The 14,601-nt window shown below is 33.4% G+C and overlaps 1 protein-coding gene across 3 annotated transcripts in view; it reads left to right on the top strand.

Moving 5' to 3' along the window:
* MATR3 (matrin 3) overlaps nt 1-14,601 on the top strand; it is a gene marked incomplete at its 5' end in the record, with an annotated part of 30,311 nt that overhangs the window by 5,896 nt on the left and 9,814 nt on the right. For 2 of the 3 annotated variants that reach the window (XM_079702537.1, XM_079702536.1), the window contains 7 exons: nt 5,370-6,281; nt 11,268-11,329; nt 12,425-12,466; nt 12,795-12,907; nt 13,161-13,213; nt 13,647-13,772; nt 14,294-14,419. In XM_079702537.1, coding sequence (XP_079558663.1) covers nt 5,370-6,281; nt 11,268-11,329; nt 12,425-12,466; nt 12,795-12,907; nt 13,161-13,213; nt 13,647-13,772; nt 14,294-14,419 — 1,434 coding nt within the window. Of the gene's footprint in view, nt 1-5,369; nt 6,282-11,267; nt 11,330-12,424; nt 12,467-12,794; nt 12,908-13,160; nt 13,214-13,646; nt 13,773-14,293; nt 14,420-14,601 lie in introns of those variants that run through there. The other variant, XM_079702538.1, reaches the window with a different exon arrangement.

Here is a 14,601-nt window from a genome sequence, read left to right as displayed (position 1 = left end):
GGAGAGTTAGCCAAGTTAGTGTCTTAGGTCAAATCAAGAGTCAAAATTGCCAGTTGAATGGAATAATTTTCTTTCCTATAGTATGAATTTACTTAATCAGTTTTCTCTATTGCTTAATCTGAAAATATTTAATGTCTAGTTGATAAAGTCACTAGGAAAAAAATTTAAACCTAGGAAGAAGAAAAATGTTCCAAGTCTGAATAATAGGAATCCCTTCTGTAGATTACCGTGAAGATTTCTATTTTAGCAGATGAAGGTGCTGTGTTAGCCTAAGGATCAAGAAGTGGGCTAGAAGCTGAATCCAGGTCTGTGATTGGATTAACACCAACAGTCTTAAAGCATTTAAAAATAATACTTGTTTTTCAGCCTTCCTGGGCACGACACATTATATGGTTTTATCTTGTGTGATGAGGTACATATTGCTTTATACAAAACAAATTAATAGAGCTGGATAAACAACAAGGCTATACGGTATAACAAAAGGAATAATAGCTGTTATCTTGTAATAACTTACAGTGGAGTATAATATGCAAAAATACTGAATCACTATGTTGTACACCTGAAACTAATATAGTATTGTAAATCAACTATACTTCAATTAAAAAAATAATCTGGAACAGTATTTCCTAGGGGGTTTACTATTTAAATTAATTAGTAGTTTGTTTTTTTTTAAAAAAAAAACCTTGTAAGTCACTTAGAGGCATGCCATACTGAGATGAGATTATGTCACTGAAGAACACAGACTAAAATATAAGTTTTTAAAGTGGCTCAAGCTCAATATATAAAATTGAATAGTTCCTCAGATAACAATCTTTTAAAAAAATGAAACCCTTAAATGAAATACAGGTTATAAACATATATTGGGAAAGCATATAGTGACATAAGCTAATGTGAAAATGAAAATTTACTTAACACTGTAAAATGGAAACTATGTTGATAAGTTATTATAAAGCCATTATAAATTTAATAAATGAGAAACTTTAAGGAGTAATTAACCTAATCCTGTATTTTAATTGGAAATGAGTCAGTTGCTTGCTTTAAAAGTTCTGACCAGAGTAGTCAATGCTTTAAATTACTAATAGTGAACTATCCCTGCCATCTGTTGGTGAAATGGTTAGGACATTTTTACTGTATTGGTATTGTTGGTTGCTACGTGTATTTGGCATATTTTCGCATGAATAAGTTAAATCACAAGGGTGTTTGACCTTGATAGAACGTGGAAAATCTGAAAATTTCTTACACCCTTTTGTGTTTTTAATTCAGATGGGGGAAATACCGTAAGAAACTATTGTTTTTTAGCTGTTGTGTGTTAAATTTTTATGTGAGATTAAAGGGTTATTATAAGTGGATATTTTTTTCCTGAGCATCTCTACAAGCCTTTATGATTATACCATCTTAAAATTAGTTGTTTTTAAGAAGTGATTATTTCACACAACTGAAAACATAGTTAAGAATCCATATGATGGTGTTAGATACCTTTAAAACATAGCATTTTTTTATTTTTTATTTATTTATTTTTTGCGGTACGCGGGCCTCTCACCACTGCGGTCTCTCCCGCTGCAGAGCACAGGCTCCGGACGTGCAGGCCCAGTGGCCATGGCTCACGGGCCCAGCCGCTCCGCGTCATGTGGGATCCTCCCGGACCGTGTCCCCTGCATCGGCAGGCAGACTCCCAACCATTGCGCCACCAGGGAAGCCCAAAACATAGCATTTTTAAATTTAGAAGCTGAAGATGTTTTTCTATAATGTCTTTTAAAGAACTAAAGTCTGCTTATGGTCATTTCACTTCCTGCTAAATAACCCTTTGAAAGAATGAATATGTAATAGGACTAATAGGTAATTTTTATTTTACATAGGAAATCAAAATATGGAACAACTATTTGTTTTCTCTACGAACTTTCTGGATGTGTTAAGCTTTCATTTGTTTTCTGAAATATTATAGTTTTCCATTTCTTTTAATTGTTGAAGAAAATAAATCCAATAAAGAGTATCAGATAGGGCTTCCCTGGTGGCGCAGTGGTTGAGAGTCCGCCTGCCAATGCAGGGGACACGGGTTCGTGCCCCGGTCCAGGAGGATCCCACGTGCCGCGGAGCGGCTGGGCCCGTGAGCCATGGCCGCTGAGCCTGCGCATCCGGAGCCTGTGCTCCGCAACGGGAGAGGCCACAACAGTGGGAGGCCCGTGTACCGCAAAAAAAAAAAAAAAAAAAAAAAGAGTATCAGATAGTATTCATGGAATGTGGAGGTTGAATATTATTAACCTAAACTTATTTCTTAACCATATATAGAGATACTTGTTCATCTGTTGAAGGTGAAGCTAACATCTTTAGTAGCACTTATATCACGAACTAGATTTAAGTTCCAGGTTAATAATTTAGAATTGTGTATTAAAATGAGCTTTAAATCTGTTCATTGAGAATTTGAATATCAGATTGTAGTTAAATGGCATTTGTAAAGCAAGCCTAATTAGTCGTTCTTTTTCTGATGTTTTCTGGTTGGGAGTGGGGTGGAGGTACTTTCTCTTTCAGAAGTGAAATATTTTGCATTAATGGGCATTTAGAATTTATTATATAAAGAATTTAAATGGGTAAATTGGATTTTGATATTACATTCTAGATTAGTTATCTCAAAGGAATTATTTTCAAGCTTTATTAATCTCTATGAAAAGGCAACTTTATAATGATGGGGAAAAATACAGTAAAAGAAGCTAATCTTTTTTTAAAATCTTGGTAACTTAGTAAACCTCTCAGTATTGTGCTAACTTTCATAGGCAGTAGGTCTTGCTTAAAGGAGCCTTTTAAAGTGACTTATTCGTCTTATGTTCACCATTGACCAAAGATCTAAAGGAACTTTTTGTAAATGTTCTTGCACCAGTGCTGTCCTGTCTGATTTCTCTTAATTTCTTTGTTCTAATAAAAGATTTTTAAGAACTTTGTTTCAATCAGAAGTCTGACTTAAGTTCTTTTTCAGTAATGCTACTCTCATGTCTTTGTGTGGGACTGCATTTTAAGTTGAAACAGCATTTTAAGTTGAAACTCTGAGTCACAAAAATATCGTTATTCTTAAGAATTACAAGTTGTCATGGGATTTACATGGTTTGTCTTGCCCTTTTTCTTAGTTTTTTTGACATCCATTTTCTGTTTGTCTTAAGGTTATCACCTTTTACCTTTACTTCTCTTAACCTTTCCTTTTTGCAGATCCACCATTTTCATATATGCTACAAAGAAAAATAATTCTGTAATGCAACAGTCATTTACTTCCCTTCAAATATGATCAATTAAAAAATTTACATACGATTATAATGCCGCAGTATAATTTCCCTAAGGGAAAGAATAGTTCTTTCAAAAGACTGGCTTTTCAATAATACAAAGCTTTGGCTCTCAAATGAAGGGCAAAGCTGCAATTAATAGTAACCTCGATACTTTGAAATTTTGATTTTGAAAAACCCTCTTAATGGTATTGATTTTTTTTTTTTAAACAAAGTATATGTGAAAACTTAGAGGGTCCTACCAATGTTTACACAGTATTTCAACCGGCATTCTGTATGGCATTTAAAAGTCATATCAAAGAAACCTTCATCCAATGATGTACACTTAGTCTTGTCTTTATTAATCTTAAGGCCTAAGTAGTTTACATAATGGATCTCATCTAGAACTAGTTTCTTTAGTGTCTTTTCTCAAATTCGTCTTTCTTGGTGTGCAAAAACATCTTCTGTACTTCCAGTCACCTCTGATAGCATTTCTATGTCTTTTTAACTTTGTTACATCTTTTTGTAAAATCTGAAGTCTTGCCTCCAACTTTTTTTTATACTTCTTCTACCACTGTTTTCATCCAGTGTTTCCTTACTTTAATCTGTCATTGGTGGAATTGGTCCCATAATAGACTTGTAACTATTGAATATTGCCTGGTTTTTACATTATTAAAGTTTAATATTTTAAACTAACAGTACTTAGGGGTATGGGTGATGAAATGTATAAAAGTTAACTGAGCAATGCCTCCTAGTAGAATTATGTAGCAAACAATTTAAGACTTATCAACCTCTGTATGTAATTGTGATTATAAAATTGTTTCATCAAGGACATTTATTGTGTATATCATTTAACTGATACTTTATGAGCTCACACAAATGCTTTCCAAATTCTTATGTAACAATTTCTGAGGTAAAATAACAATTTAAGAAAGAAAATGAAAATAATTTCATTATTTTCACGTCTTGGAGGAAACATATCTTGGAGGGTCGCATTCAGAATTTAAATTTTCCAGGTGATTGGGCTATTCTTGTGAAAGAATCTATGTTTACAGAAATCTGTGTAAGCAAGATCTCATTTTCATTTTCACCTGTTTTGAGCTCTGGGGGTGCTGTGGCCCTGAGCATTAAGTGAATGTCGATGGCTGCTACCTTGGGGAGTTTCACTTCTTTAAATCACCTATACTTCCTGTACCTGGGTTTTTTCTTGGGAGGTCTCCTATTTCTGTACTGAGCGTATTTAGTTCTCCTTACCTTTTAAGATTAGAGCTGAAATAAGCAACTGCCTGATATAGGATGGACAGTAAGAAGGCAGTTAATTATTTGGCTTACATTTGTGCAGAAATCCTTAAACTGTAGGAAGTCACTTATTTTTCTTCACATCTGTCTTTACCTCAATTTGATTTTGCTGCATAAAGGTCTCAACTGTTGTGTTTGATCTTAGATCTTATACTAGGTACTTGACACCTAAGCTTCGTTTACTTGTGATTTTACTTGGTTCTTTCTGATAGTGTTAATAGGTCTCATTTTCTAAAACAGAATACAACTGATTCATCTTTGACTTGCTGACCTTGATTTTTTGTTTTTAGTCTTCTGGAACTTAAGCATCATACTATAGGGTGTATTTTTATTCTTCTAAAAGAAGAGACCCATCTATATTTTTATTGAAATTTTGATGTATTCAGACATCTAACCCTTCAATTGAAATGTTTTTAAATTCAGTATGAAATTCCCTTTAATAGTTAAACTTTAGCATGAAAGACTACTTTTTAAATATCTATATGCAGGCTCTGCATACATCTGAAATCTGTTTAAGTTATGTAATTCCTTGTAAGTTTGAGATCTTAAATGTTTTTTTTTAATCAACATGATGCATAAGTTTTTTTTCTAAAAAAACGGCATCTACTTAAAGGGATTTATGACTAAAATTGCTTATTTTTCTACAGAGTTGTCTGCTGGTTCTCAGCTTGAAGAAGATTCTACAGTCCTTATTGATCCTTTTTCTTGGCGTTACCATTTTTTGAAGCAAAGTTAACCTAGTTTTCTAGTTTGAGCTTTCTTTTTGGCCATCTTCTAAATTTTTTTTTTTTTAAATCTGTAAACTAGACAAGAGATAGTTCTACAATGTCCAAGTCATTCCAGCAGTCATCTCTCGGTAGGGACTCGCAGGGTCATGGGCGTGACCTGTCTGCAGCAGGAATAGGCCTTCTTGCTGCTGCTACCCAGTCTTTAAGTATGCCAGCATCTCTTGGAAGGATGAACCAGGGTACTGCACGCCTTGCTAGTTTAATGAATCTTGGAATGAGTTCTTCATTGAATCAACAAGGAGCTCATAGTGCACTGTCTTCTGCTAGTACTTCTTCCCATAATTTGCAGTCTATATTTAACATTGGAAGTAGAGGTCCGCTCCCTTTGTCTTCTCAACACCGTGGAGATGCAGACCAGGCCAGTAACATTTTGGCCAGCTTTGGTCTGTCTGCTAGAGACTTAGATGAACTGAGTCGTTATCCAGAGGACAAGATTACTCCTGAGAACTTGCCCCAAATCCTTCTACAGCTTAAAAGGAGGAGAACTGAAGAAGGCCCTACACTGAGTTATGGTAGAGATGGCAGATCTGCTACACGGGAGCCACCATACAGAGTACCTAGGGACGATTGGGAAGAAAAAAGGCACTTTAGAAGAGATAGTTTTGATGATCGTGGTCCTAGTCTCAACCCAGTGCTTGATTATGACCATGGAAGTCGTTCTCAAGAATCTGGTTATTATGACAGAATGGATTATGAAGATGACAGATTAAGAGATGGAGAAAGGTGTAGGGATGATTCTTTTTTTGGTGAGACCTCGCATAACTATCATAAATTTGACAGTGAGTATGAGAGAATGGGACGTGGTCCTGGCCCCTTACAAGAGAGATCTCTCTTTGAGAAAAAGAGGGGCGCTCCTCCAAGTAGCAATATTGAAGACTTCCATGGACTCTTACCGAAGGGTTATCCCCATCTGTGCTCTATATGTGATTTGCCAGTTCATTCTAATAAGGTGAGTTAATGCAACAGATACTTCTAATTTCTTTTACGTTGTAGTGCCTATTCTGTATTTACCTATATCTTTTACTCTAATTCTGTAGTCTGGTGACATTGAGTTGATCAAGAATTTTTATACTTTTGAGAACACTTACTTTATTTCGAAGGTAATTGTTTTTGAGCATTTTAAACCAGGGCTTTACATTAATACAATCTGCCTAGATTACTTCTGGCCACAAAGCTGTCATCCACTGGGATTATCTTGTTGGTTTTTGGCATCAATATGTTCTTCTTAGTCGTATATTTAAGCAGGTTTTTTGTCTGCTTTGTTGAATTGTTTTAAGTATTTTTTATTTTTTTTTTATTTTTTTTATTTTTTTGCAGTCAATGTGCTCTGCCATTTAGGATGCTAGATAATCAGCTCTCCATCTGTCTTAATTACTGATTCGTATGTAGTAAAGATGTATTCTTGAACAATTCTCTTTTTTTCCTTATCTGTGGCTACAGGGAAAGAGTTAATGTAGAGCCCTGGTGTTTCAGTATATTTCATATTTTAGATTAGTTCATTCTTCCTTTTTTAATTTCCCTTTAACACAAACTCTCATGCTATAACTGAAATTTTTTCATCATTTTTTTTCTCCTTTTCCACAACTTTCTTAAACATACTTCAGAACTCACTTTTTATTATCCCATATTGCATCTATCCCTTTAGAGACTTGGGAAAATCAACTACTGCAGTATCCTGCTCTGTGTTCCTCATAAGCATGTTCTTTTTCTGACTTAGGCTTAGACTTCTGGTATAGTCATTTGAGGAAAAAAAAATCTAATTCTCCTTTGCTTTAATTATCACATCTGGCAAAATGGGAACTTTTTCAAAATATCCTTTTAAATATATTGTCTTTTCTCTTTCAACGTTTTCAATGCTAATCATTCGCACTGTTTTTTTTCCCCCCAAAATACAGTGCAGTTGACTTAAGGTCAACATTATAGCAGTCCACTAGCTTGATCTGTAATCTGACCATCCATTTTTCCTGATGTGCTGTACTTAACTGGAACATGTTGCTGCCATGAAACTGATTTGATGGTTACTGTTACAGGGTTTTTTCTTCACAGTAACATTTGGAAGGGTCATTTTCTTTTCATTATCTATCCCTTTTAAATGCATTTTTAAGTGAGTGTTGATTTTTGAGCAAACTATATCATATAAGTCATTAGCAATTTTGTTTTTAATCTTTTTAAAAGTATTACCAGTCAATCCCTTTTCTGTGTTTGGATCTCAATATTTTTGTCTCAGATAAGTAAGAGAAGAGACTTCTTATATTATTTGAATTTACAGAGTACTTTGAAAAATATCTTTAAGAATAATTCCTAGCTAAATATATGTATGTATTCCTTATAATACAAAAATCTTTTGAATTAATGCATCAATAATTTAAGTATACAAGGAATATTTTAATCTTTAATCCATGTCAAAATAAATTAATTTCAAATGCTAAATTTACGTTCATAGATTAATTTTCATTTTAGACAGAACCACAAACTCATAAAAGTTAGGGAATTTAGTTGATGTTTTCCTTTTTCAAATTTGTTGGATACACTAAGTATATCATGGAATTTAGTTTTTGTCCAATACCAAACTTCAAGTTTTAGGTCTGGTATGAATTGATTTAATGAAAAGGTCCATTAAACTTTGGTGACTCAAAATATTTTGTTACTTCTTGCCTGTTCGCAAAAATGGCAATACAAGAAATATTCTCAGGTTCTCTAAACTCTAAGGAAGATAGCTAGTTACAGTGTCTCAAAGTGATTAAGGGACTTAAAATCTTTGCTACTGGAGTCATCATAAATCAAAAGCTGTTGTTGGAAGTCTCCTTTTCCTGACTTTGAGCAGTAATTTAACCTTGCTGCTTACACATGGGAAAACAATTCAGTAAAGGAACACAAAAGAAAACCAAGAAGGACTTTAATCAGAAAAAAGTTTCTATTTTTATATATGATTATACTTTTCTCTCCAAATGTTGCTACCTTCTAGTTCCTTAACAGTTGTATTAATAAATAATGATAGTAAATGGACCTAAATTGACAAAAGAATACTTTTGAATATTTAAAACTTTGAATTCAAGAGTAAGATACCTTACCTAGTGCAAGAGGTACTTTTAACCTGTAAAAATGCATGTACCCTAGCTAGTTTGGGTATTTTATCACAAATTTAGAAACAGTTAAGAATTACTTTAGAGGCCCTTTGATTGTTTGGTTTACAAAATTTATGGTATTTGTAAATTGTACCAATTTTAAGAAGTTTAGCACCTGGATTCTCTTAATGTATTTTAGTTTCCTTAACATAGCTAATGTTTTCTGGATATCTTCATTATGGAAAAAATAAATACTCACTTTTAGTTAGGATCTTTTTAATTTATAGCTGATGTAGAATCAATGAGTTTAGAGAAAGTAGATAATGAAAATTTTTTTAACATTTAATCCTGCTCTCTGGTATTGCTGCATAACTTGGAAAATCTGTTCTTTTCACTTAGTAGTAACGTTAAATAGCCTACATGATCAAAACTTCTTCTTACTATGAAATAAGAAACTTTTAGGTGAAAAACATCTAATTTGTCATCATTATTTTTGATATTTTAAGTAACTTTCAGTGATGGTGTTGCTTTTATTTCTTTCTAGGTCATTGTAGAACATCAAGTTGCTTTTCTACACAGCCTCAAACTTGCCTCAAAATTCCTTTCACTTAAAGAAAACTGGCCACTACAGCCCTTTCACTGTCTTGTCACTTGAGTTCATATTTTCCTTTCAGTATTCTAGAAGCCCTTAAGTTATTCTTTATTCTGCCATTCCACATGTGCTTCTCCAAATTATCTTTTCTTTATATAATTTAGGTGTCTCAGTGACATCAAGGTGAATGTAGTTTTTCCTGCAGAACTTCTGAATTCAAAAAGTGAATCCTTACTCTTTATTAATCTGGTGTGAGTTACCTCCATGTAGAATCCAAGGATATAGGTTTTTTTAAAAACCTTTTGGCTCTTAATCCTCACCTTAGACCAAACAGTAAAAGATCAGGTATGGTAGTGCAGATTAGTAATGGGTGGGTTTGGGAGGTATATAACTGATTCTTGGATCTTGGCTTTCCTTCTAGTACTTTGTAAGACCAGCCACACTTTCACAAGTTTGAACCTTTAAAGATCATGGGGGATTGGATATAAATAACTTCTGGTCAACTAGATATCCTTTCCATCTCCTATTAATTAGAAGCATGCCTAATAGGGTAACTTTTGCTCCTCTCCCAACACACTACTTCTCAAGGATATTTTAAATCTGAATATTTTTCGTTAAGAAAATTCTAAGTTAACGTAGTTGTTTAATCCCGCTTCTGAATTTTGTGAACTTTACCTATGGCGCCTCTTGGTTACAGCCATTTTTAAAGTGGCCTTCAACAAGTCAGTGGTCTGTTGCTTTGCAAGTAGAAATGTTTTATATCCCAAATATCTGGTTGTAGAGCCAGCTGGAGAGATCTCTTCCAGTTCCTTACTTATTAGCCATTATTTTAAAAAGACAATCCAGCTTTGAGAGATAGTTCCCCAAGTTCTTAGAAGTACCATTCTGTTTGAATGTGTTCCATTTTACCTCTTTCACAGTTTTAGTTAATTTTAGTAGGGCATAGAAATGTGTGTAAACTCTCAAAATGTAAGTTAGTTTTTAAAGATTAGATCCCATTTATAAAATAACTTTTTGAAAAGTTTCAGAATGGTGTCTCTTATAATTTGGTTCCTTACTTTAGTTCAGCTCTAAGTGAGACTCCCTTTTTAAAACATTGCCTGACCATGTTTTATATTCCAAATATAATGTATTAGGTAGTGTGGGTGTTGGAAAAGTTAGCTTATTTTGTGGGGATTTGTGAAACAATAATACTTGTAAAGCAGGAAGTGTAAAACAAGATAGCTTTCTTTATAAGCAATATAATAGTAGTTGCTTTTCTTTTTAATTGAAAAATTTTTTATTATTAGCACTTCCTATGTGCCTGGCAATGTTCCGATAAACAGGTTACCTTTATTAATTCATTACTTTTCACAAAATCCTAGGAGAATATTGAATCACAGTGAATTTAAATAACTTACACGAAGAATTCACATCTAGTAAGTGGCACCTTGGGAATTGAATGTAGGCAGTCTGGCAGCAAAGCCAACTTTTCCTAACTCTTTCTTATATTGCCTAAAATGTTAATCATTTACATGTGAATTTTTAACTAAAGAAAGGAAAGTTTATTTGCATAAAATAGGGAAAAAAATTAATCCCTTCAAATTTAAAATAATCACACAGGAGCAAATACTGAAGAAATAAAATGTTTTCCTCCTTAAAATTTAGAAATGGACACTCCTAAAATTTGCTTCTCTGTTTTTGGGAAATATAATGGGAGCTTAGTTTTTTGATAAATGGGAGCATTTTCTAGAAAGGTCACTCCTGTTGAATCAACTTAGCTTTTTATGGCTGTAGTACACTTGCAACATACCTCAAAGGCTGGATGAAATTAAAGATACTATTTTTAACTGATTATTCACATTTATAGTATATATTTTCTAAAGTGATATAAGCATGGATATTTTATCATATTTAGAGTTCTATAAAAAGCAATTCTAATGATACGTAAATAAAAATTCAGTTTCGTCCACAGCAGAAATTAATATGCCTACTGATCTCAAGGTCAGTTACTACTCTTGATCTTTATTAACTCTATATCTTTTCCCTGTCAGGTCTGTTAGTATATTAACCAAGTTATCCAGTTTTTCCAAGAATGTGCATGGCGTATTTGAGGGCAGGATCAAGCTACAAGGACTCAGAGAAATGGTTTTAAATTAATTCATTGTGATTAGTGAATGGGCAGCTGTTTGTTCTGCTTATGATACTACGTATAGATTAACATCCTAGATTTTGAATGGTTCAAATGAAAATATGTTAGTTTTATTTTTGTTAATTCTGCTAATTTACTTTGCTACAGGAGTGGAGTCAACATATCAATGGAGCAAGTCACAGTCGTCGATGCCAGCTTCTTCTTGAAATGTAGGAGTTTGAAATACCTTTAAAGCATCCTTATCGTGAATCAGAAACACCCATTGATTGCTTTGGGGAGTTCACCGTTTACTTGTAATATCCACATTGTTATTATTGCATAGTTGATACTGTCCAGGCAATGCCAATTACAAACAAAATGTTTAGATCTGGAATTGTATATGAGATGTTAGATGCAGTGGTAGTGGTACTTTGTTATTTAATATTATTTCTAGGGTTAATAAACGTTGGTTCTTTTTATACAAATTGAAAGAATTAATAGACTTAAAGATAGCCTTTGATACATAGAACAGGTTCATAAGAGCATTTGCAGTAACAGTAATACGTGCTCTAAGAATATAGAAGATGTGGAAAAGGGAGAAATTACTAGAAGTTACAAGTTAGTTTTCAAGCAGAACCCTTCAGGATGTATTTTTTGCTTTTGAGATACTTTTGATTCTGGGTTTAACCTGCTAGAATGAAATTGAATTCCTAAAGAATCTCCCTGCCTAAATAGCACATGATACCCATTCTTCACTGAAGTGGCCATTTTTACGTATGCTATGCTCTGTTGGGCCTGTCCTTTCTGTCTAGTGCCACAATTCAGCTCTGCTCTTGGTATTTAATATTGGAGAAAGAAAATCTGTGGTCAGTCTTTGTTTCCCTATATAACCCACATTTCCAGTCCCTCATGCAGCACTTTTCCTCTTTTTGAATTAACAAATATAGGGAATTCCCTAGCGGCCCAGTGGTTAGGACTACACACGATTTCACTGCCAAGGGCTCGGGTTCAGTCCCTGGTTGGGGATACAAGCCATGTGGCATGGCTAAAAAAAACCAAATATAGGAGTATTTTAATTGCAACATACATTACCTACATTTTCAGGCAATACAGAACAAGTTTATTCTCCTTCATTTGGATTAATTTGAAATTCTGAAATTTTCCTTTGGAAATATCTACATGTCATGTTTTTAAACTGTAATATTTCTAACACTTAGACTCTGTATAACTTTACTAATGAATAATCTCTATTTTAAAGGCCAAACGAGGCTACTTTGGGAATAGGACAGTTTTATTTTAAAGTTAATTTTCTGGTCTTTTTAAAGCTACCCAGAATGGAATCCTGACAATGATACAGGACACACAATGTAAGTTAAATTTTTTAAGCTATTGTTTGTAAAGGAGATCAATGTAAGGAATTCAGGTTAAATTTTTCAACATTTCATAAACAATATTTTCTTAATTTCTTTATTGAATATGAGAGTTTGGTAAAAGTCACTGTGGGTGAAAGAATTTCTAGAAACTATCTTATGTAGTAATTTTTATGTTATGGTTGTAGATTTTTCCCTAGTTACTTCATACAAAAATGCCCCCAAAGATTGGAATCATAGTCATACAAATGTTTTAGCAGTAAATCTTAGTTATTTCTGATGGACTTGATCATGCTTTATATTTTATGTTTTCACATTATACTAGGGGTGATCCCTTCATGTTGCAGCAATCTACAAACCCAGCACCAGGAATTCTGGGACCTCCGCCTCCCTCATTTCATCTTGGGGGACCGGCAGTTGGACCAAGAGGAAATCTGGGTGATTATAAAATTCATGTTACCTTTCCCTAAGAGCTTTTATCATAAAAATTAAATGCAGTGATGTTAGGCAAAAGAAGTGTCATAGAACTGTAACTCAGAAATAACATTGCATGAGAAGACATGTGGTACTCATATGATATTTGTAATATCCTTCATTTGTGTTTGAAAGATGTCTGTTTTTCAATTAAAATAGCCTGGTAGCACAAGTATATTTATTACAAGACTGAAAAATATACTTTTTCCTTGTAAAGGTGCTGGAAATGGAAACCTGCAAGGACCAAGACACATGCAAAAGGGCAGAGTGGTCAGTAATAAAGCTCTTGGCTTTTACTGTTTTAGCTGTTCGGGGGAATGTGATTTGACTTGAATCCTTGCTAATTGAATTTGTGTCATAGTCTTTATTATAGGAAGATAGCTTTAGTTTGAAAATCATCAGGCTTTTATATATGACTTTGATAAGAGTTAAAACTTTGTTTTCCTATGTCCATAGTCTAGAGATCTCACCTTGATTCAAAGTTAAGAACTTTGCTATCTAATTATGTACACAGTGGTCAATTTAAATATCAGTGCAGATACTGTTTTCTGAAACTTCGAGATTTGCCCCAGTGACATATTTTAAATATTTAGTTTTTTCTGGTTGACCGTAGATTATAAACGTTTTAATATAATACATAACCTGTTTCATATTGCTTCTAAAGAGACTTGTTTACTAACTTGATTTTTTTCCTAATGGATAGGAAACTAGCCGTGTTGTTCACATCATGGATTTCCAGCGAGGGAAAAACTTGAGATATCAACTATTACAGCTGGTGGAACCATTTGGAGTTATTTCAAATCATCTGATTCTAAATAAAATTAATGAGGTATGAGTTAAGTGTAGTATTTATTCATCACTAAAATATTTCCTAAGGGGATTACATAATTTTGTATTAGAAAAAGAATGTAAGCTTAAATCGTCAATATGGAATGTAATATAGAGCAAAGGGCCAATAGTTGAACTAATCAGTAATAAATTCTAGTACTAATGGATTATTAATAACTTTATAAATGGTGATTCTTAAGCAGTAACATTGTCATTATTACACTGCTGCTACTATAAGGGCTATATAAGAATAATTATTTGGAAAACCATTTCAAACTTTTACCCAAATGGTACCAAATTATTTCAGATTCAGTAGGCATAATAAATGATAGTTTTAGTATCATGACGGTAATAAAATCTGAGGTGATAGTTAATAAATAGCAAATTAGCAATGCTGGGTTTCTTGTTTTGCTTTTAGATTCTTGAAAATGCTTTCTATTAAATGATTAAACATTTTTGGAAAGACTTCAGGTAGTGTGGAATTTGGTTGGTTTGGGGAAATAATTTTTTTTGCCATTTTAGGCATTTATTGAAATGGCAACCACAGAAGATGCTCAGGCTGCGGTGGATTATTATACAACCACACCAGCATTAGTATTTGGCAAGCCAGTGAGAGTTCATTTATCCCAGAAGTATAAAAGAATAAAGGTAATATCTGTTTTTCCAGATTTGTATTACCAACCATTTGATACATCATTTTAGTATTTACTAACTTACAGCTATTTTAAGTTGTTGCTAATATCTAGGATAATCTTAACTGTTAACTAATAATTACGGCATACCTACCAACGTTTGACTCCCCCTTCCTCCCTTTTTTTCCCGTTTATTAA

The sequence above is a fragment of the Hyperoodon ampullatus genome (assembly GCF_949752795.1).
Source record: "Hyperoodon ampullatus genome assembly, chromosome: 4".
Taxonomy (NCBI): Eukaryota; Metazoa; Chordata; class Mammalia; order Artiodactyla; family Ziphiidae; genus Hyperoodon; species Hyperoodon ampullatus.
The sequence above is the reverse complement of the archived record's forward strand: the minus strand, read 5'-3'. Positions and strand labels throughout refer to the sequence as shown.